Source organism: Paroedura picta, chromosome 1, assembly GCF_049243985.1.
Source record: "Paroedura picta isolate Pp20150507F chromosome 1, Ppicta_v3.0, whole genome shotgun sequence".
Classification (NCBI taxonomy): domain Eukaryota; kingdom Metazoa; phylum Chordata; class Lepidosauria; order Squamata; family Gekkonidae; genus Paroedura; species Paroedura picta.
The window spans coordinates 111,895,554-111,918,520 of record NC_135369.1 but is presented as its reverse complement, the minus strand read 5'-3'; the positions used below and the strand labels follow the sequence as shown (position 1 = coordinate 111,918,520).

The window sequence follows — 22,967 nt, the reverse complement described above, 5'->3', positions numbered from 1 at the left end:
CTCCCATATGGCTCCATGGGGGTACACACACATGGGTCTCCCGCACAGACATAAAACTCTCACCTGCAGCCTGTCCTGAGGTGGAAGGTCCCTCTTCCTCCCCCTCCTCACGCTCAGGTGCTTTTGCCATCTTGGATGGTGATTGTGTGGCTGGGCAAAGAAAAAGAGAAATCATAATTAAAAGCACACAAACCAGAGATGAAACACAGCTGGTAGACACACCACAGTTAGAGTCAAAGCGCATAACCAAAGTGGTTCTACACAGTACTGGCGGGCTAAGTCAGAGGGGGTTGACAGCATCTAAATACTTTCTCGAATTTCATTGGGGACAGTAGGGGAAAGAGGCAGCTAGTCATGCCATGCATGTTTAAGGGCAAAACACAACGAGGGCAGCACTCACCCATATGCCTCCTCATTTCCAGGGGGGGCTTCCCAGCCTTCTCCCATATTTTCACCATCTGGTCGTGGAAGACCGTCCTCCCACTTGGCTGCGGGACCCCCCCCCCCCCCACTGTTCCAGACTGTTGAGGAAGTCCAGCTTCACCCTCTTAAATTTTGTCCGGACCTGCTCCCAGGTCCGGACATAGCCCCTCTCCCTCAGCTTTGATGCCAACACCAGGTAAGCACCCTTGGTGTGGCAGTGGGTGCTGGCCATAAGGCGGCCAACACTTTTCGATTGGAGCACCAGCTCCAGAAGTGCCTCAGCCTCAGCGCGCTGCCAGAAGGAGCCCTTCCGTGGCTTCGGCATCTTCGGAATGACGGTTAGGGAACGAACGTGCGTTGCTCCGATCGACCACCCCTATTTTAAATGTATCAAAGCTGCCCACCAATAAAATTATTCCTTGGAACATAAGTGGATTGATCCTCCGGTTTGACAGGGGTCGCCAATACTTCCTGGCTACCCGCCTCCCCGAACTTTCCCCGTTCAGCGCTTCCGTATTGTGTGTGTCAATTTCAGTGGGGAGTTAGCATTTAGGGCTGTCAAAGTGCTTTTGGACCAGAGAATCCCCGTTTTTTTGCTGGCAAAGTACACAAACCGCACAAGACAAGGTTAAACAAAGAACACAAAACTTTATTCAACAACAGAGTGGGAAAAACAATTAAACACGCCTCCTGTTTCTGTAGATGTGGGTGGCTATGGCGTCCCGAACCTTGCACCCCTCAGCATAGATCCTTTTTCTCCTTGCTTCAGGGATGTCTTGAGTGTCCTCAAGGACTACAGGATCAGGTTCATCCACAGGGAAGGGGATGTTATGTCCCTTGTCCTCGCATATGTTGTGCAAAATGACACACGCGATGATCAGCGGAGTCACATTGTCTATATGCACATGGAGTCGGGACATCAGGCAACGGAACCGGGACTTCAGACGTCCAAAGGCACGCTCCACTACATTCCTTGCCCGGGAGTGACTGAGGTTGTAGTGGCTCTGCACGTCTGTCCTTGGCCGCTTGTAGGGAGTCATGAGCCAGCGTCGTAATGGGTAGGCTCCGTCACCGAGCACCAACGCCGGCACACGCACGCCCTCAATGGTGGCGGTGGGGTTTCCTGGAACAAAGACCCCTTCGTCCATGGCTTTCCTGAGGTTAGATTCCCTGAAAACAAGGGCATCATGCCTCCTGCCACTCCACCCCACCTCGGCATCGATAAACCGGCCGGAGAAGTCCACAGTTCCTTGCAGGAGAACAGAACAAAAGTCCTTCCTGTTCCCGTACTCCATTATGCTTCCCCCGGGGGCACGGATAGGGATGTGGCTTCCATCGACGGCCGCAAAACAATGCGGGAATCCAAGCCTGGCAAACCCGTCCATACTCTGGAATAAGGGAAAGAAAAGAATATAAGCCATGGCATGTCAGCGTGGGGTGTATCGCGTCTTCGTTGCTGACCTGTCAAACAAGAAAAAAAATTTAAAGGGCAAAGGGGATAGAATGACACTCACCGCTCCAAGCCGGTCTCCGAGGCACACGACTTTGCTGAACAATTCCGCCTCCATGGCGAGGCAGAACTCCTTAAGGATATCGCCAACCGTAGTGACTCCGAGTCCGAATTGCTGGGCTACTGTCCGGAAGTACTGAGGGGTTGCCAAGTACCACAATGCGACCGCCACCCTTTTTTCCACTGGCACGGGGCGCCGCATGCCAGTGACTTGCCTCTCCATGCGTCCACGTAGAGCCTCCACGAGTTCAAAAAATGTCCCCCTAGACATTCTAAAGTTGGCAATCCAGTGGTCATCATCCCAGCGAGCCCACACAAAATTTTCCCACCAGTCAGAGGATCTTTCGTCCGCCCAGAACCGGGGGGGGAACCGGACCTCTGCCAGAGCTTGCCAGTGCCTCTTTGCCGCCATGGTTGCCCGTAGAGAACGTCTTGTGCTGCTGGTCATCGCTCTGGCAATACGTTCTTGGTATTCCTCTGAAGCAGCCCTCCTATGCTGCACAGTGGTGCGGATACGCTGGACCACCGCAAGCATCTGAGCCAACAATTGAACAATAATCCTCTCCATTGCAACGTTAACCTGTGCTGCGGGCAGTAGGCTACGCAAACAAAGAGAGGCCGACCGCGTGTCTGCCCAGGTGCATATAAGCAGGTAACCTGTGGGCGTGTACTGTGGGCGGGGATTAACCTATCAAACATATCAATGCATCAACCTCTGGTTCATAGAAAACAATAGAAAACACGTTCCAAGGGCGCCAATGATTTGACGATAACGCGTTGCTACGGGTTTTCCTGGTTTTTTTTTAAAAAAAGGGAACCCCGACAAGTCCGGCTTTAGGGTCGAGGTCAAAGGTGTGCCCGCAGTTTGATTGACGGGCACGGGAGGCCAGAAGCGCTAAAAAGGGACCTCCTTTGTAGCGAAAAGACGGAGAACCGGAAGCCTGTGGGTTACGAAAGTGATGAGAAGTGAAAGTGCTAAATTCCGCAAAAACCGCAGCTGTGCGTTACGGGCACAGCTAGTTACATTTCGCTAGTTGAAGTAGCGATTTCGCTAACAGCAACCAAATAGCAACTTTGAGCTCTGTGCGAAATGGCCCCTAGTTAGTCCCTTAATCTTTAATCATGTAGTTATGCAATATCATTTTTGTTTCATAACTGAATATTGGATGTAAATATGGCATTTTGGTTTTGCTTTGTAATACTCAAATACTCAGTTCTGCATTTGTTAATAGTTTGTGTGACTCCTCTTTAGAACGTTTGCCTTGTTGAAAGTTATAAATGTAACATTCTTATGATTCTTGTATTTTTTACTGAAACATCATGTAGCCTATACTCTTGCATTGTACACATATGATTTATTAAATCACAAGCAGGAGGAACTAGTAGTCGTAATAGAGGAAGGGGGCTATGATCTAATAGGAATCACAGAAACTTGGTGTGATAATACTCACAATTGAAATAATAAAATTGAGTGGTACAATCTATTCAGAAGGGACAGACAAGACAAGAAGGGGGAGGTGTAGCAATATATGTTAGGAATCTTTATACTTGTGAAGAAATACAGATACCCAAGCATGAAAGTTCAATTGAGTGTATTTGAGTAAATATAAAAGGAGTAGGAAATGAGAGTGGTATTATTGTGGGTGTCTGCTATAGACCACCAAGCCAGTCAAAGGATGTGAATGAGATACTGCTAGACCAAATCACACAATTTTCAAAAAAGGGGGAAACAGTGGTCATGGGTGACTTAAATTACCCAGATATCTGTTGGAAAACCAACTGTGCTGAATATGCAAACTCCATTAAATTCTTAACTTGTCTTGTCAACAGCTACATTTCCCAGAAAGTAGAGAGGGGAACCAGGGGCTCTGCTCTTTTAGACTTGATTCTCATCAATAGGGAAGAACTGGTAGATGAGATAGAAGTAGTAGGCACACTTGGTAGCAGTGACCATGTGCTTTTGGAATTTTCAATTGTGGGAAAGAGAAAAGCTTTACATAGTCGTACGTATAGACTGGACTTCAGGAAAGCTGATTTTCACAGACTTAAAGGTATGTTGTGTAGAGTCCCATGGTCAGAAAGACTTAAAAAGATGGGAGTCCAAGAGGGCTGGGAGTTTCTTAAAAGTGAAATACTGAAGGCTCAACCACATACAATTACCTTGAGAAGAAAAGATGGAAGGAGCCTAAGGAAGCCATGTTGGCTCCATAAACATTGCCAAAAGATTTGAGGAACCCAATTTCCACGATCAAGCAAACCTCTTACTTAATCAAAGAAGGATCAAAGAAATCAGGTTGGTCTGACAGGACCTGTTGGAGACAAATCCATGCTGACTTCCCTGGATAACTAAATTGTCCTCCAGATGTTTGCAGATCGCTCCCTTTAATATCTGCTCCATTATCTTCCCCACAACAGAGGTCAGACTCACTGGTCTGCACTTTCCCGGGTCATCCTTCCTTCCTTTTTTGAAGATTGGAATAACGTTTACTCTCTTCTAGTCCTCCAGGAAACCTCCAGTCCTTAAGGAGGTCCCGAAGATGATGGACAAGGGTTCTGCAAGTTCTCTGGAAAGTTCTTTAAGCACGGGTGCATTTCATCTGGCCCAGGGGATTTGAACTCATCCAGTGCAGCTAAATGCCTCTTGACAACCTCTCTGACCATGTCAACCTGCCACCCAGACACTATCCCTTGGCTACTGCCATCTCTGGATGTGCCTAAACCCTTTGACCTGTGGGGAAAAAAAACAGATGTAAAATAGGCGCTGAGCCTTTCTGCTTTCTCTGCATCCTCCGTTAGAGTTTGTCCATCTTCACCCAACAGTAGGCCTATTGCCTCCTTTACTTTACGTTTCCTCCTCACATAACTTATTATTCTATGATTCTAAGTGCTGCGCATGTTAGCTGTGAATGCAAAATCCTTTAACAACAAACCCATGCCTCTTAGGAAGCACTTTTAAACACAAAGATGTTCTATTTCACAAGATTATAAATAACATGCCATTAATGTAGGCACTGGGGAAGGCACTGGCAAACCACCCCGTATTGAGTCTGCCATGAAAACGCTAGAGGGCGTCACCCCAAGGGTCAGACATGACTCGGTGCTTGCACAGGGGATACCTTTACCTTTACCTTTTTAATGTAGGCACTCTAGGCATTTCCTATCCTTTCTCCTCTCCTTTAAAACACAGCATAATTTTATTTATTTATACATTTAGGTTCTTGAGTCTAGATACTTGGCAAATAGTCTTGCTTGTTCCATCTATTAGATATTAATATAAAAACAAACCATTTATAAAGTCTAAAAGATTTTGCAGGGTTTTGTAGTGACTGAGAAACTTGCTTGACCAGAGCAGTATAAAACAAATGAGTTTATGCATAAAGGCGTGGTTCCAATGTAGGATCTTCACACTATTTTCTCATATTCTAATCACAAACTCAGATATCTTTGGATACTTAAATCTAGTGATTAGATCTGTGAACCAGCAAAACAGATCTTCCTACAAACCAGAAAAAGGCTCTAGGTTTGCCAAAAAAATCCCCATGAAATCTAAAAAAATACACCGGCAACTATAAAAAGCAAACAAATGATAAAAGGAACACCTGTAGCTTTAAAAAAATGGATTCCCTTAGTGGATGTTGCTAGGTGAGCATAGTATTCTAGACTTAGTTCTGTCAGTAAAAAGCAGGGGAAGGGGGCAAGGCCCTTTTCAGGCCTATTTTTGAAGGAGAATTCATGACACGTAGAGATGCCAGTCCCCTGGTGGGACCTGGGGGTCCTCCAGTTTTACAGCTCATCTCCAGGTGACAGTTTCCTTGAAGAAAATGGCTGCTATGGAGGGTGGACTCCATATCATCATACTTCCTTAAACTCCCTCCCTACCCCCATATCCCTCCCATTCCCAGTTCTACCCCCAAAGTCTCCAGGTATTTCCAGACTGAGGTTCAAAGTGGGGTCTGTGAAGCCCAGGTTGGCATCTTCATCTTGCTGTAGAAGCTCTATGTGTGATTGTCAAATACTACATTACGCAGTCAAATACGCAGGGTTGTTGTGCAGATAAAAAGGGAGAGATAATGTAAGCTGCTTTGATCCCCACTGTGGAGAAAGTTTGTAGTTTTTCCAGGTAGATGCTGCAGGAAAAGTGTATGGAGATGGAAAGCTGAGGACAGAGGGCCAGATAAAGGTAGGCTGACTGCTGGGTGGGAAGGAGATAGAGTTGCCAGCTCCAGGTGGGGAGACTCTTGGACATTTGAGCAGTGCAGTCTGTGGTGTGTGGGGTTTGAGGAGGGACATCAGACTGGTATAATGCCATAGATTACACCCTCCCAACCAGCCATTTTCTTCAAGGGAACTGGTTTCTGTCACCTGGCACCAGGCTCACCTATTTCACTGCCACCAGGCTCACTGTGCTGGGCATTGCTAGACAACTCAGGAGCTGTACCAGGCCACCAGTGGCTGCAGGAAAACCCAGATGCTGCCGCTGGACCAGAGGCAGTGGGGAAACAACTCAGGAGCTGTGGCAGGTCCACTGAGCTTCTGGAAAGTTCAGGAATCACCGAAGGCTTGTCAAGAAAGGAGGGGAATGGTATCCCACCCTTAAGGCTCACAGGACATCACTTCTCCTTTCTAAATTAAATAGAAACCCCCCAAAACTTTGTCTCCAGATAAATATTGTTATGAGTTCTCAGTGTTGGAGCTTGGGATAAAATAATCTGAAAGCCTTTCTTATCCATACAAAGGACAACACTTGAAGCTCTGAAGTATGTACAAATAAACTGGGGGTACAATTTTTATTTTTAAAAACCATTATTGAGATATTTAACTGAAATCAATCATGATGGCTCAAATATGTACAAGGTACATAAAGAGCATATAGATTATATCACTGTAAATTGTTCTAAATGCCTTTCTGTTTGTGTTTAGCTGCCTTGAGCCAATATCAATGTTTACATGTTTAAAATAAAAATGGGGATGATTTTAAATGTGCAAAGGATTTCTTAAACCTTATCACAGCCTTATAAGACCTTAGTGATGTAGTCCATGAGTAGTCAATTTATAGAATGAAAACTATCTTTGACTAGACTATATGCCACATTAATATAAATTGTATAATGTATTAACCACTGTGGCTTTACACAATGAATATTAGGTTTTGGGGTACTTTGGATAAAGAACTAAGAATTTCTTGGAAGAGTTTCCTTATTTCCTTTATAGAACTACTAGGAATTAAGCCCACTGTGGTATAAATACAGCGGGCGCTAGCCGGGGAAGAATGGGTCCGTGTGCAGCTGGGCGACAGTCCCTGGCTTGGGGGGGGGGGGGGGGTTCATGTTGTCGCGCGACCCCCCTCCCCGTCCTTGAGACTCACTGGGGCTCGGGCTGGCGGCAGCGTCCAGGACTCGCAGTGGGCAGCGGGCAGACAGGCGGCCGAGGTTTGCGGGTGATGGCTGGGGGTGGCAGTGTCGGCGCAGCAGCGCAGGGGGGTCCCCATCGCAGCGGCGCCATTTTGAGCCGGGCGTGGGAGGCGTCCGCGGGCCGCTGGCCGCTGGTGTCGGAGCGGCTCGGCGACATGCAGATGGGGACTGCAGCAAAGAAATTAAAAGACAGTTGCTCCTGGGGAGGAAAACTATGGCAAATCTAGACAGCATCCTAAAAAGCAGAGACATCACCCTGCCAACAAAAGTGCTTCTAGTCAAGGCTATGGTTTTCCCAGTTGCAATGTATGGCTGTGAAAGTTGGACCATAAGGGAGGCCAAGTGTCAAAGAATTGAGGCTTTTGAACTCTGGTGCTGGAGAAGACTCTTGCGAGTCCCTTGGACTGCAAGGCGAACAAACCGGTCAGTCCTAGAGATCAGCCCTGACTGCTCCTTAGAAGGCCAGATCATGAAGATGAAACTCAAATAATTTGGCCACCTCATGAGAAGGAAGGACTCCCTGGAGAAGAGCCTAATGCTGGGATTGATTGAGGGCAAAAGAAGAAGGGGACGACAGAGAATGAGGTGGCTGGATGGAGTCACTGAAGCAGTCGGTGCGAGCTTAAATGGACTCCGGGGAATGGTAGAGGACAGGAAGGCCTGGAGGATTATTGTTCAAGGGGTTGCGATGTGTCGGACATGACTTTACAACTAACAACAACAAAGGTGTTTGTAGATTGCCTCCACAGTGATCCTAAGCCACTATTCCCATACCCCCTGTTGTGATACGTTTTTGCCACTTTGAGAACTATTTCCCTCAGAAGAGAAGACTGAGGAGAAATAGGAGTTGAGCAGTTCAGCCCTCTCTTCATCCTCTGTTACAATTTCACTTTCTTGTTCTTGCAATGAAAATAATATAATTGAATTCACACATTGCATTAATTTGTTATGACCATCATGATTTGAAGTCAGGGAGATACTAAGTTATTGTTTTCACCTGACTCCATTAGTTGCATCTCTTTGTATTAATTGGAAAGGTTTACAGATACTGAGAACCTTTTGAGTTGTTCAGGAAAGGACAGAAATGGAGTAGATAAACACCAAGAAGTTTACAAAAGAGTTTTATTTATTTTCATTTTGGCAGAGTCTTCCCAAAGATTTATTTGTATAAAAACATAACAGATCAGACCATTTTCTGATTTCCTGCTGTCAAGCAAATGCATATTTAATCTTGTTTGGAAGACTCAAAAATGAATTTCAAGAGTTTGTCTTTAGTCATAAGACAGCTTACTTGGAAAGTGTTTTTAATTTATTTTAATAGATTCTTAACATATATGTTTTAAAAATTCACATGTCCTGAACTGTCAGACTACTCTCATTTTCCCCCCCGTGGAAACACAAAACATCTTACAGCATGGTTCTTCTTCTTTATTTAAATAAATGTATTTACTTTTTAATCCGTATACATATATGTTCCTTGTGTTATGAGAGGATGTAATGCTTAACATGACAGAACTGCAATGTTGCTAGACTAATAAAGCATGAGATATACTTCCTCAAAGAGGTCTGTGTTTCAATCTGGCATGATCCCTTGAAAAACCATAATGTTCACATAGACTGATTATGCATACAGCTGGACACACCAGGCCACTGCTGATTCCTGGTACTTCATGTGTACGCATGGGGGATACAAATGGTCTGCACAGGAGTTGTCCATGCACATGCACAACCCTGGGGTGGGAAGAGTCCACCATGCCTCGCAGCATCAGCAGCATCAGGGGGCCAGGGTGCATGGGGGTCTTACCACATGATGGTGGGATAGAAGTATGCCATGCACTGGCAAGGACAGCATAAGTAGAAGGTAGGGATATGCACAGGCCTGTCCCAGTGGCCAGCAGAGGCCTTTGTGTGCGGGCCTGCCCTGGCCGGGCTTCTACTGGATGCCGCAGCAAGAAAGGAAACATGGAAGTATCTGTGTTCCCTTGCCGTGCGCCATCGGAAGTCTTGAAGCAGGCTAGTGCCAGGAGGCATCATGCCTAAACAGGAATTTGCCCCACTGGCATGTAGGCACCAACCTGCCTTTCCTGGCCCGTGCATAATTGGTAATATACTTCTTTCTTTTCTCAAAGAGTGATATCAGTTTAGTTATAAGTAACAGCAGTTTTGCCTTGTCTCAAAAGTTCTGCAGGAATGTTCTGAACATTCAGCAATGTAAGGCTATTTGTAAAGTACATGGTTGGCAAAACTGCTGCCTTGCATCTTACTTTGAAGTGCAAACAAAACAGTGGGATTTTTGCTGATAAATCGTACCTGCAAGATGTCACCTTTGTTGAGAAATGCCATGCTGCAATTTGCTGAATTTCATGTGATACTAAGGGAAACTTCATCACATTTAAAACAATTGAATGTTTTGTATAGTCTCCCTAGCTACTCAAACATACACAAACACATCCAGACTTCTTTGTCATGATGCATTTTCAAACAAGAGGTTGCAAATATGAAAGTGTGGCTAATTATAGAAGGTTTCTCTAAGTGTGCTGTAGATCAGCTGAGATGACCCATGCTACAGTAACTCAGGGTTTTCTGCCTGCTTGACTTACTACTGGTGTTCTTAGGAGTCAACCCACAAGCACTGGAACAGGTCTGGGTAAGGTTCTTCTGCATAATTGCCCTCCCTCTGCATTTCATGGCTGTGAAATCAGTTTATTTTCTTCCACATGTCTTCAGCTTGTTGTAGTGGTTAAGAGTGGTGGCTTCTAATCTGGAGAGATGGGTTTGATTCCCCACTCTTCCTCCACATGCAGCCAGCTGGATGACCTTGGCCTCATCACAATCCTGATAGACCTGTTCTGTCAGAGTTCTCTCAACCCCACCTGCCTCACAGGATATCTGTTGTGTGGAGAAGAAAGGAAGGTGATTGTAAGCCACTCTGAAACTCCATCTGGTAGTGAAAAGCAGGGTATGAAAAACAACTCTTCTTCAATAATGAGGATTTTCAAGGGAGAATGCTGTCATCCTTGGCATCACAGCTCACCACAACTCATCACAGCTAAAGAAGCACTTTAAAAAGAAAATTAAACCATTTGTCTTGGGGGGGGGGAATAATTTGACCACCGTAATTCAGTCATCAAAAAGTAGACTGGAGGTGGGCAGTAGTGAGTGGGACTAAGAAACCCACATAAACATTACACATGAACAGAAAAGTGGCTTCCAGAAAAACTGGTGTTGAGAGAACTGGAGGGGCAAGAAACTGAACTGAAAATTAAAGCCACAAAAAGGTATAGAAAAATTAGGGGATACACCAAATTAGCATGAGGCCAGAAACAATGGGGTTTTTACATACCTGTTCACACACATTCTCAGCAAAGTGGAGTTGTCCTACCGGGATGCAACTCACATACCAGTTAGGTTTCTGTGAAAGGAGACTATAGGGCAGAGTCTGCACTTACTTTGTTTATTCCATTGTCAATCCTGTTGAATTCAGATCGATTTGAACTCGGGTCTTCCTCTCCCCCCCCCCATTGAAACAGGAAAGTATTCTGCACGTGGTTAGGGTAGTTTAGAAGGGGGTGGGGAGCTAAGCCTCTTTCTTTCTTTTCTTGAAGGAGTGGGGAGGGGAGCCAAGCAGGGAGCCTCTTTCTTTTCTTGGAGGGGGAGAGGGGATCGAAGAAAGCAGAGGAGGCGGAAAAATACAAGACCGACAGAAGTTGAGAGAAATTAGGGGCTTCTCCTTTAAGGCAAGCTTGTCACAGCTTTGGCCAATCAGGGTGCCTCTACCACTGAGGTTGAAATATTGAGCATTAAAAGCACTCTAATATATCACACAATAAAGGTAGGGTCACTCTGGACCAATCCTTCTTGCTGCAGAAGGAAAATTATAATCCCCCGAAATCAAAACGGAAATCGCATTCTGTGTAGACGGCAGGGACTGAATCAACCTGAGCCTGGAATAAAAGCTCTGTGCAGTTTACACCTAGATCTTCTTTTGTTTCTACCTGTGGGTATGTTTGAGTGCTATTTCCCATTCACCTTTGACTGAGGTTACTCAAGCAGTAGTTTAGCTATAATTGGCATTAGAAAAATGTTATCCTCTTTCTTTCTCTCTGACTCCTTTGGTCTTTTGTCTTCTGATATTTCAATCTGTACCTCTTGGTGTGTGAAGCTGTCCTGTTTCCTATCTTCATTTCTTTGCTTTTATTCTACCTTTTCAGAAGAAAGATCAAGTTAAAACCTTCTTTAGTCTTTCACCTTCCAGTTCAATTAAGGTCAGTGCATAGATAAACATTCTAGAATGATAAATTGTGTTCAGATATTTTGATAATTTCAATCATCTCTTTCACAGTATTCTCAGATTTTGGGTGGGGTTTCCTAGGGAACTACTACTATTACTACTACTACTATTATTAGATTTATTATTATTATTAGATTTATTTCCCGCCTCTCCCAGCAGGCTCGAGGCAGGTTACAGCAATCTAACCCTATTAAAAATCCCATTAAAAACATTAAATTATCAACATGACGGCTAAAACTCCCATCCCTCCCCCTCTATTGAAAAAAGGGAAGAGGAGAAAATGGATGGGGAGTAACGTACACTCCAACTCCCAGGACTTGAAAATGGACATTGAGATCCACAGAGAGACCAGTCAATAATGGGTTTCTAACAAAGATTCACAATGTTGATTCACAATGTATGTGTATTTTTTTGGTACATGTTATATTCTTGTTTCATAGTCCCAACATTATTTAGCAAGAACTGCTGTTTTGTTCTTAGTATTTTCCTGCTTTTAGGAAGGGATCAGAAATTTCTTGCTCTGTTCTCCTTTTTAATGCTCATGTTGGATCTATGCCCTACAGATCCACAGTCCATTACACAAAGCACCAGACCACATGAAGCACAGTCTGTTATAGAACAGATGGTTCGTGTTGGATTAAGGAAAGCAGCTTAAAGGAGGGCAAGCCCAAAAACTTTGAGAAACACTTCATTGTCAATTTCTTTTTTGTTTGCAAAATTCAATGTTGTACTTATCTTGTGTGTGTTTTTCAGTACCCTATAAAATAATTTTTATAATGTTTCATCTTATGCAGTCTTGTTGGCCACGGCACAGGAGAGTTAATGGTACTATTGTTGGTGGAATCTGTAGACCGTGCACATGTTTTGGACATGCGGAGTCCTGCAATGATATCACGGGACAATGTCTGGTAAGTGTTGTGTGACAGCACTAAGAACACCTTGGTATACCAGAGTAATTGGATTAACTACTCTAACTACCTTAGAGACCATGAGTGCTTATGGGAAGAAGCAGTGATTTAACAAGAGAGATCTTTATATTTAAATGATTCTGAAGTTAAATAATCTCATATTATCATGATGGTGAAGTAGCTACTATAAGAAAGGGTGAACAAGAAGGGTTTTTTACATTATTCTTGAATAGAACAATAAAGAGAACATTTCAGCAAACCTATATTTCAGACCCTTGTGGTTGTCACTTCATTCATATAATAATAGCCCATAATACTGACTGCTGTTGCAGTACAGCATGAAAGTATCACTATTGAAAAAGTGACTATTTCAGAAAATCTCAAGAAATACAAATGATTTGGGGAAGAGTACAGTTTGAGTTAAATGAAAAAGTGCCTTTTCCTGACAGAATGCATATATACACCATGGCTGCGTGCTAATTCAGCAATTAAGTGCACTTATTATCCAGAATAATCATGCCCAATACGCCACTGTTTCTAGCCTGCTTGGCAGCTATTTCGAATGGGTGAATTACGCTGAATAGACTGTTCTGATTAACTCAAGGGCATTTTAGTTTTATATTGTCTGACATGGCATGAAGCTTGAAACAACATTTCTCATTTCATTAGTCTTGCAGAAATGGAATTTGAACCACTGCCAGTTTAGAAGGATATCATACTCCTATTTCCCTGCAGTATTTCAAGCTAGCTCTACATTTTGTGTGTGTTTTAAATGTTCATCTCCACTACCACCCATATTTTCTTTTTCCCAAGGTAAAAGCTTCAGGGGAAATCCTGATGAAAATTCAGGGTTTTTACAATGCAATTTGGCATTTGAATTATTACTGGAATTTATACTTTCCTCTGCACCAGTTATTTAGCTGGTCTGTGCTTCTGAACAAGGCAGCTTAAATTTGAGGATTACTTAAATTTGCTTTTTCAAGAATAGATGCCTAAAACAATTCTCACATTAATTTCTACATTAAAGATATATCCAGAAAAAACACTGTTATGATAACTGTATTTTTGCTGAAACCCAATAAAAATCATCTCATTGGAATGGGTTTATTTTTTCTCTCCATTCTTTAGAAAATCCATTTCATTTTTTTTGTGTGCATTCTGTGTCCTAATGCTAATGTCTAAATTACTTAAGGGGTGCAGCAAAACTGGTTGGTGGTTTGGAACCCTGTTCTCCAGAGATCTGTGTAACAAGTCCTTTAATTTACAGTGCAATCCTGAACAAAATTATTCTTTTGTTCTTTTGACTTGTCCATTCAAGTCAATAGGTTTAGATGGGTAAAACTCTGCTTAGGTTTGTTCTGTTAGTTGTCATTTTGTAACTGAAAGTCTCTAGAACTATATGCTTAGCTAACTCTCCACATAAATAACCAAGTAGCTCCAAATAACAAGGGGGGAAAACCCTGACTTCTAGATTTTCCACTGACGGGGTCGTTTAGGCTCTTTCACACAGCTACAATCTGACTATTGTTAGCAGGGTTGAAATCCTTTGTATACTTGGGTAGCTGCACTGAACACAGTGAAGTTTGCTTCTGAATCAGGATGCATAGGATTGAGCTGCATGTCTAGCTGAGATCCATGATGTTTAACTGATCCTTTTGGTTTCAGTGTGACTTAGGCTCATTCTAGATATATGCCAAAATTTATTTATTTTATTTCTTAGAATTTTATTTCTTATATTTATATGCTAAGGTGCCACTTCAGGTTCTGGGTGATAATGGTTGATTACATTTTAGTATACTACCCTATGTAAACAGGAAAGCAAAGAGACAGATTAGAATCTTTGTCCCACTATGCAGGATTCTTATGTGTATGTTTTTAATCCAAAGGAAAACTAAACACTGGAATTCATCATCTGTGTTCTAAAGTTAACTACTAGGAAATTACTAAATTTCAAACTGATGATGAAAAAAATTAAATTTTCTATTCCTCACTTCCATCAGCAACCAAAAGTGAGAATGCAACCAAGAAATAAGAAAGAGATCGAGACTGGGAAGAACAGCTATGAACTAAAAAAGAATTTTAAGTGTAAGACAGTGTCACAGGTGACCAAGATCAATACAATTCATACTGTAGTGTTACCCATTACTATGTATGGGTGTGAAAGTAGAAAGTAGAACAATTAAAGAAGCCGATAGGAAGAAAGTTGGTTCATTTGAAAAGTGGTGTTGGAGAAGAGTTTTACAGATACCATGTGGGTTCTAGATCAAAGCAAGCTGGAACTCTCCATAGAATAAAAAAATTACCAAACTGAGGCTACTTACTTTGGTCACATTATAAAAAGACAAGAGTCACTGAGTGCCCAGAGTTACAAACTGGGGTTCCGGCCAACATCGGGCACAGTACATCTGGCTCAATAGATCTGAGCCTGGAGGAGTTTGATTTAAGAAGATTCATTGGAAGTTTATAACCGCTGATTGGATTAGGGGGTAACCCTAGGTTTTTTTACCATCACCTGTAAATTTGTGGTTTTGATAATCTTCTTGTATGGAACTGTATATTCAGTGTTTTTATTTTTTGTGGAATTTTATGGGATATGTTTTTTACTGTTGTAAGCTGCCTCAAGATGACTTAGCCAAGAAAGGTGGGATATAAATTATAAATAAATAAAATTCAATAATGCTGGAGAAAACCGAAGGCCTCAGGAATAGAAGACCCAACGAGATAGAAGCATTAGCTTTCATCTTGAAAAACTTGAGCAAGGCTTTTAATGATAGGATGCTTTTGAAGTCATTAATTCATACGGTTGCCATAATTTGGAAGCAATTTGATGGCGCTTAATACACATACATTCTGAAGTGGTACAGACACTTCAGGGCTGTGCCAGTACCACTTCATTTTACTGCATGTGTAGACCATTCCTTAGAAATTACAAACTTTAGTTGAGGTGGGAACATTGTTACACAGCTAAGATTTTTTTAAAGCTTTCAGATAAATTGTAAAATATGAATGACATGATTAGAAATATATGTATCTTGTTTGTACATTCAACATGGACCCAGGATTGGATGCAGCTCCTTGTTATGTCATAAATTTGGATATACATAAATGTATTCATAAATGTGGATATACAGCCAAGTAGCAAGAGGCAAGGCTTTTGGAGAACTAAGCAAAAACATTTTGAAGCTTTTTGATCTTGGTAAAAGTTATTGCTGACCACTGTCTTGGTAGTTCTGATTTATAGAACTCTACTATTACTTATCTGTAAAGGACATTATCTGAAAGATACACTACACCAGTGAGAAGAACCAGAAAAATACAGCTCTGAAAACAATAACGTAGCATCCATCCAATCTATCCACACTTATCCAGTACTTTCACTATGGTATCTTTATCAGTACACTGTATCATGCTACAGGAAGAAAACACAAAGAAACAAAATCTTGGCTATCTATTTTGGGATTTCTTGTTGGTTGTGAGTAAAGTAGGATGGGTAGGTACCAGTGCAGACTGTTAAATGCTGCAATTCAATTTGGATCATAAGCCTTTTGAAGTGAAAGAGACAGAGAGAAGTTTGAGTGCTGAAAAAAAAGAGAAATGCTTCACATCAAAGGCATTTTTTTCATGTTGAGATGTACTGAGCCTTTTGGCCTCCTCATTTCTATTCATGGTGTTTTTTCAGTAATACAACAGACAATTTAGGCAGCTAATTTACTGATATGTTACGTCTTTTGACTCTTCCCAAGCTTTGAAATATACTTGAAAAGAAGCTGAAATATGTTTTTTTGCCTCATAATAAGAGCTTGGTTCAACTTCTGCAACATAGGCCTATATTTTAAAAACCCTTTCTAACACAGAGTAAGTCCTTTGATCAATAGCACAGCCGAGTAGATAATATATGTATATAGTCATGTTGCCCTTATGGTATATATTTTGATTTCTTTTGTAAATACTGCACACCCTAAACATTAAAAAGTTCAAACATGTTACATATATTCTGTTCCTTGCCATACTGTTAGTGGATTAGCGACATGTGATGAAACTGAGAAGGTCTGAACAGCCTGGTGGATGAACCTTGTCAGCACCTATAAAGATAATATACCTGTAGATTAATATCTTTTAAGCCTGAATATTGATTTATTGAAATGTACTCTAGATTTATTTGCCCTTGAAAAGTTTTCTTGAGCTGCAACTGGTAAAGAAAGCAGGAGACTGCTCTCTGACAAAAGGAGAAGGGGAAAATGTTTTTATTCTCCTTCATTCCTAATTTCTTTTTTGTCCCTTTATACCAATTAGATAGCTATGTGCAAGCCCAAGCGTCCATTAATAGAATGGATTGTGTATTTTACTGCAATTTACAATTCTTGTGCTATAATATTCTAAAAGGAAGTTTGTATTTTCTCCTACCTATTTAGGACTGCAAGCACAACACAGGTGGCCCATATTGTGATAGATGTCTACCTGGTTTCTATGGAGATGCTACTACAGGGAAACCTGATGATTGTCAGCTGTGTTCCTGTCCACTGGGTATCCCTTCGAACAAGTAGGTGATAAATTCTTACTGGAGCATCCTTAACCATTTACTGGTACCCAGTTTACAAAATAGACCATTGATGCAGCAAGAATGCAGCAAAAATGCAGTTCTAATATGTTTTTGCAGAGATTCCACAAAAAGAACTGGTGAGTGATTTGATAATTAGGAATATAGGGTAGGGCCTGTAAGAGGTGTGGTTTATAAAATTATGCATGGGGTAGAGAGAGGTGACCAAGATAAATTTTTCCCCCTCTCCCAGAATACTAGAACTTAAGTAAATCCAATGAAACTGATTGACAGTAGATTCAGGATCAACAGAAGGAGATACTACTTTACACAGAGAGTAATTTGAATGCAGAATTCGCTGCCAGAGGATATTGTATGTATGTATGTATGTATGTATGTATTATTTATTTATTTATTTATTTATTTATTTATTGCATCTATATACTGCCCGCCCCTGAGGCTCAGGGCGGTTCACCTAAAACATAAAGAAACAGGAGCAGTACAGAAAAAAACTGGTAACCATAAATAACAATCGGACAATAATAAACAGTGGGAGTAGTAAATTTATAACCGTAACATGCAAATGGACCCATGATTGATGGTTCAGGCATGGGATTTCATGGGAGGGAGGCTCAGGGGCCCACTGGAAAACCTCAACCAAATGCCTGGCAAAGGAGCTCCCTTTTGCAGCCAATACAGAATAATCCTAGATCCGTTAGGGCTCTGATCTCCTCTGATCTCCTCTGGGATCTCATTCCACCAGATGGGAGCCAGGATAGAGAAAGCTCTGGCCCTAGTTGAGGTCAAGTGAGCTTCTTTTGGGCCAGGGATCACAGCCAGCTGGAGGTGGCAAAGTGTAAAGCTCTTTGAAGGATTTAGACGGAGAGGAGGTCCCTCAGGTACACTGGGTTCAGACCACATATGTCTTTAAAGGTGATTACCAGAACCTTAAGTCTGATCCAGAATTTGACTGGTATAAACCGCTGTTGTTGGAAAATGGGCTGAATGTGGGACCTCTGTGGTTCTTGTGTGAGGATCCTGGCCACAGCATTCTGGACCAGCTGTAGTTTCTGGATCAACGTTAAGGGCAGGCCTGCATACATCGAGTTGCACAAAGGCCAGTCTAGACGTGACCGTTTCACAGATCACTATGGCTAGGTGTTCCAGGGCCCAGTAGGGTGCTAGTAGTTTGTCTTGTCAAAGGTGATAGTAGCAGCAACTCTTGTGACCTGAGCTTCTATTGAGAGGAAGGCATCGGGGATCATGCCCAGATTCCTGGTGGAATGGGCCACAGATAGCTGCACTCCGTCCAGGTTGGGTAGACACACTTGGCCCCTTTCTGCCCAGCCATTTCTGAAAGGAGCTCTCTGCCTCTATATACAAAAGTTCCATAGCTCAGAGGGAACTATTTGGTAGCTTGGCCCTCTGGTAAGAATGCTAGGATAAACGCTAACACATGCATAGGAATGACCAAATTCTTAAGTCTGTGGGCCTCTAGGCCAGTATTCTTTTCTTCATTTGGCAACATACTGGGATCGGGGAAAGTGCCCAAGGAACCACCCAGGGGCCATCAATAAGGTTACCCACTTCCAGGGCAGAGGCAGCATCTGAGTCATATATTTGTGTGGAGACCAAGGGTAACCACCGGGGTGGGGTGCCCTTTATATTATTATTATTATATTTATATTTATACCCCGCCTCCCCCCGAAGGCTCGAGGCGGCCCTCCTATGCCTCTTCCATCCCTTGCCCCTGGGCTCCAGTGTGGCATCCCCAGCCCTTTCTTTGCTGCATGCTGCCAGGGCCTGACATCTCTGTCTTCTCTGCTGTGGCTTGGGAATTCCCAGCAGTTCAGTGGACAGGACAGAGGTCAGCAGTGTCACTTTGGAGCCTGCCCCGCTGATGGTGGTGAGTCAGGGGCCTTCCAATCATGAGTTTTGGGCATGGGTGGGGCTGGGCTTCTCAGCCTGGGTTGGAAAAATCCAGGGCAGTACCTGGCCATTCTGGTTCAAGAAACAGCAAGTAAAGATTACAGTTACAATGCTCAACAAAAACTAGTTGAACCAGCAAGACTTTCAGCCAGGGATGAGACTTAAATAGTCCTAGAAGGAAGTAGCTGCACCCCTTCATTATGCTGTTTGTGGGACCTTATCTTGCTGGGCCTTACTTAGCTGGATCATGATCCTGTGAGGAACAGCAATTTTCTTCACTTACAGGTGAGTTGGGTCCTTCTCTTGTACAGAGCTATATCCTCAGAGGCCTATCTGGTTGATTCAGAGGAGAGCCCAGGGGACTACTGGTTCAAGGCCCTGTCTTGTTTTCATAGAATCATAGAATAATAGAGTTGGAAGGTACCTCGTGGGTCATCTAGTCCAACCCCCTGCACTATGCAGGACACTCACAATCCTATCGCTCATCCACTGTAACCTGCCACCCCTTTGAGCCTTCACAAAATCAGCCTATCTGTCAGATGTCAGCCTATCTATCCAGCCTCTGTTTTAAAATTTCCACAGTCTTGAGAGACTGGGCCTGACCCAAAGGTTGAATCCTTCTGTTGGGATTTTTCCCAAAGTATGTTGTTCTGCTGAGTCCTCTAAATATAAGGACTCAGGGTGGGATATGTTTGTCCAAAGATGGAGCCAGTATCCAGAACCTTCTGCTGTCTTTCAGCAGAAGGATTTGTTCAATGCTCCAGCCTTGGGTGTGCCCTGAAAGGATGCTATATTGCAGAAAAAGCACACACAATTTATTGCCTGCAGGTGCCCTCCCATTGAAAAATCAATTACAGAGAGATGTTTGTAGGATCTTCCAGTAACTATCTAACTATCAGACAAATAAGGGATTGTCTTTGAGATGCAGACGTCTCTTGGATGAGTATAGTAGTTAAAGAGTGGCGGACTCTAATCTGGAGAACTGGGTTTGATTAACTTGTCCTCCACATGCAGCCAGCTGAATGACCTTGGAGTTATTACAGAGCAGTTCTATCTGAGCTCCCTTGGCCCCACCTACCTTACAAAGTGTCTGTTGTGGTGAGAGAAAGAAATGTTTTTATATGCTACTTTGGGACTCCTTCAACTAGGGAAAAGTTGGGGAGGGGGGAAAGCAGCACCCCTTCTTCTCATAGGCAGACCATACAATAAACTGCATGTGATTATTTCCTGGCTCCCTCCTCCACTGGATGTGTGGTGAAATGAGAGATTCACTGCTTAGAATTAATGCACTTGCACCTTGACCTGACCACAAAACAAAATGGTCATGGATTATATATGAGTCATAGGCTACCAAATGACCACATAGGGCCTTGGATACATTAACCACATATAGAAGTGTGTACATGACCTTCATACAGACAATATCATACTTTGTAACCTTGAACTGGTATTAATTCTCTAGTAGAAATGTGTTTTTGTTTTGTTTTGTTTTTGTTTTGTTTTTTGGTTCCTATGATACAGTTAGTATCTGAAATAATTTTATAGTTCTGTGGATATTGATAATAATGGAATGACAGCAGTTCTAAACTTGCTCATACTTATTCCTCCACTTCCTTCACTTTTAAGCAAACATTGTTCTATAGCTCCCAGTTTACTGCTGTATCATTTGGCAAATGGAATGTTGTTTCATGAAAACAAATCTTGAAGCAAAATAAAAGAAAGAATAATTGAGGATAGGTCTCTTTCAAATAGTCGACAGATACCCTGTTGTTTCAAACTGATTGTATCTTTCAGTATGCCAGCAGATTACCTCATTACAGGATGTCCATCAGATACTTGGGGCGGGGGGGAACCACAGCAAACAGATGCTACAAGGCAGAGGTACACAGCTAGAGTAAAATGCAATCCTAGGGGATTGTAAACATGCAGATAACTGTGCTGCTGAGATGCAACTGTGTTACTGCTATTATATTTGCAGGGGGGGAAATAAAAGAGGAGAGCCTGAAATACAAATATAAAGCTTATGGCCCTTAGTTATGAAAAGAGCTTAAAATTTCAGAATAGGTGAAGTAATGGAAGATGGCTGGTTGGTTCATTTCAGCATCCCAAATTAAACAAACCAGAATATTTTCCTCATAATTATATTAGAATCTTAACCTTCCCTATATCCTGAAGGGTGAAAACTATCCACAACTTACACCATTCCTGAGTCTATATATCTGTGACTGTGATTATTTAGGTAGGTTAAAGAGTAACTTATTTCCATTTAGAAATCTTGACTCTAAGGCTTCAGCAGATACAAGAATTACCATGCCATTTCCTGCCTTCTTTAATGGAGTAGTTTTATCTCACTATCCATGTAATCTGAATTTACTGAGCTTTCCATTCACTTGTCCTGCAGCTCCTGTGAGATTTAAGTAGGGAATACAGTATGGGATAGAGTGCATTGCCAGGCCTTCAAGGACTCAGAGAAACAGCTGTACATTCCTGTGTTTAAATGGTGTAGCGACTCATTGATAGACTAAAATCCCATAACAACATGTCATTTGGATGCTGCCACCCATTTGAGCTATATACAGTGTCGGCAGAAATAGCAGAGTGATTCTAAAGTTCTCTACTGGCTGGAGCCAAACCTAAGCCCCATTTGCGAAACCAGAAGGATTTTTTCTATCCTCTGTTTTGAAAGGAGTACTTTCTGAGAAGGACAATAACTATGCCACTAATGAATTTCTTTTTGTGCTTTCTTTTTGCTCCTCTTCTTGCACTACATAAACACCACAGTTTTAGCCCAACGTGCCATTTGGAGCGAAGTCGTGGATTAATATGTGATGAATGCCCCGTTGGGTATTCTGGCTCACGCTGTGAAAGGTAAGCAAGCGTCAACTGGCTTTTACTTTCCTTTTCTCAGAATACTTTATTCAGTGACTGTTTTAAAGCAATGCCAACAGTGCTATTTTAGTCATAAATATATTTGTTCCCTTTGCCCACAATCAGAAATGTGGCACAATGATGTCATATGAGGCTCCTGTTATAATGAGATATGACATCCTCTGTTCCAGATTTGTTTAGCTGCTTTGTGAGCCAAGAAAATGATTTTTATTTAATGTTGCAGATAAATATTAACCATCAAAAGAGGTATTTCCCATGGAACTCATATTTCTTGATGAAATTATTTTCAGTTTGCTGTGCACCTGTTAATTTTTGCTATTATTTTTGTGTCTGCCAAATTTGATTTGAATATTGAAAGTATACTTAATCAGCAATTCATTGAATTTCTTTTTCATCTCCTTGCCAAACAACGAGCCTTACAATGCAATTGTGGAAGCTGAATTTTTATCTTAATTATTTGGAGCTTACATTATGGAACTCACTGCTTCTAATTCTCCACTGAAGTTGCTTATTTGTTCAGTGAAATTACATGGGCTCACATTGTAGTATCAGTGTTCAATAAACATTTAAGGGGTACCTTGAGAAATCTACATGACTCCAAATGGATTTGGAAAGACTGATACAGAAATATGATATGGGACCAAGTCTTTCCCTGAGTAAACTCCATGTTTGTGTTTTTTGTTGTTGTTGGTATCTCTTTTCCTTTTCTTTTCACACATTGTTCTGAGAAATGAGTTGGACATCAGAGACTGCAAAAAGATTTGTAAATTAAAGTACATCCATAAAGTGCATTTTATTCATTAATGCTAATCACCGGATGTAAACAATATTTGCTTGTTGATGTCCAAAGAGGGATTTTCAGATTCCTGTTGCCAATTGGATAGCTTACTTTTGTTTATGTAAATTATATGATATATCACCATAGATGCAAAGACATGGCACAGGATTGCTCTTAAGAAAAATAAAAAGTATTGTTTGCTGTCCTGTAGCTCACAAAGAATACAGCTTTAAATTGTCTATTGTAGCTATTATAGAAGGAGAAAATATTATGTGTGGATTTAGATGGTCA

General features: G+C 42.1%; 1 protein-coding gene across 7 annotated transcripts in view; it reads left to right on the top strand.

Annotated features, from left to right (window-relative positions):
• LAMA2 (laminin subunit alpha 2) overlaps positions 1-22,967 on the top strand; it is a 606,483-nt gene that overhangs the window by 348,348 nt on the left and 235,168 nt on the right. For 4 of the 7 annotated variants that reach the window (XM_077353372.1, XM_077353362.1, XM_077353358.1 and 1 more), the window contains exons 16-19: positions 11,556-11,609; positions 12,430-12,543; positions 16,956-17,083; positions 21,791-21,877. In XM_077353372.1, the coding sequence (XP_077209487.1) occupies positions 11,556-11,609; positions 12,430-12,543; positions 16,956-17,083; positions 21,791-21,877 (383 nt within the window). The remainder of the gene's footprint in view (positions 1-11,555; positions 11,610-12,429; positions 12,544-16,955; positions 17,084-21,790; positions 21,878-22,967) is intronic. The other 3 variants (XM_077353378.1, XM_077353349.1, XM_077353389.1) reach the window with 1 other exon arrangement.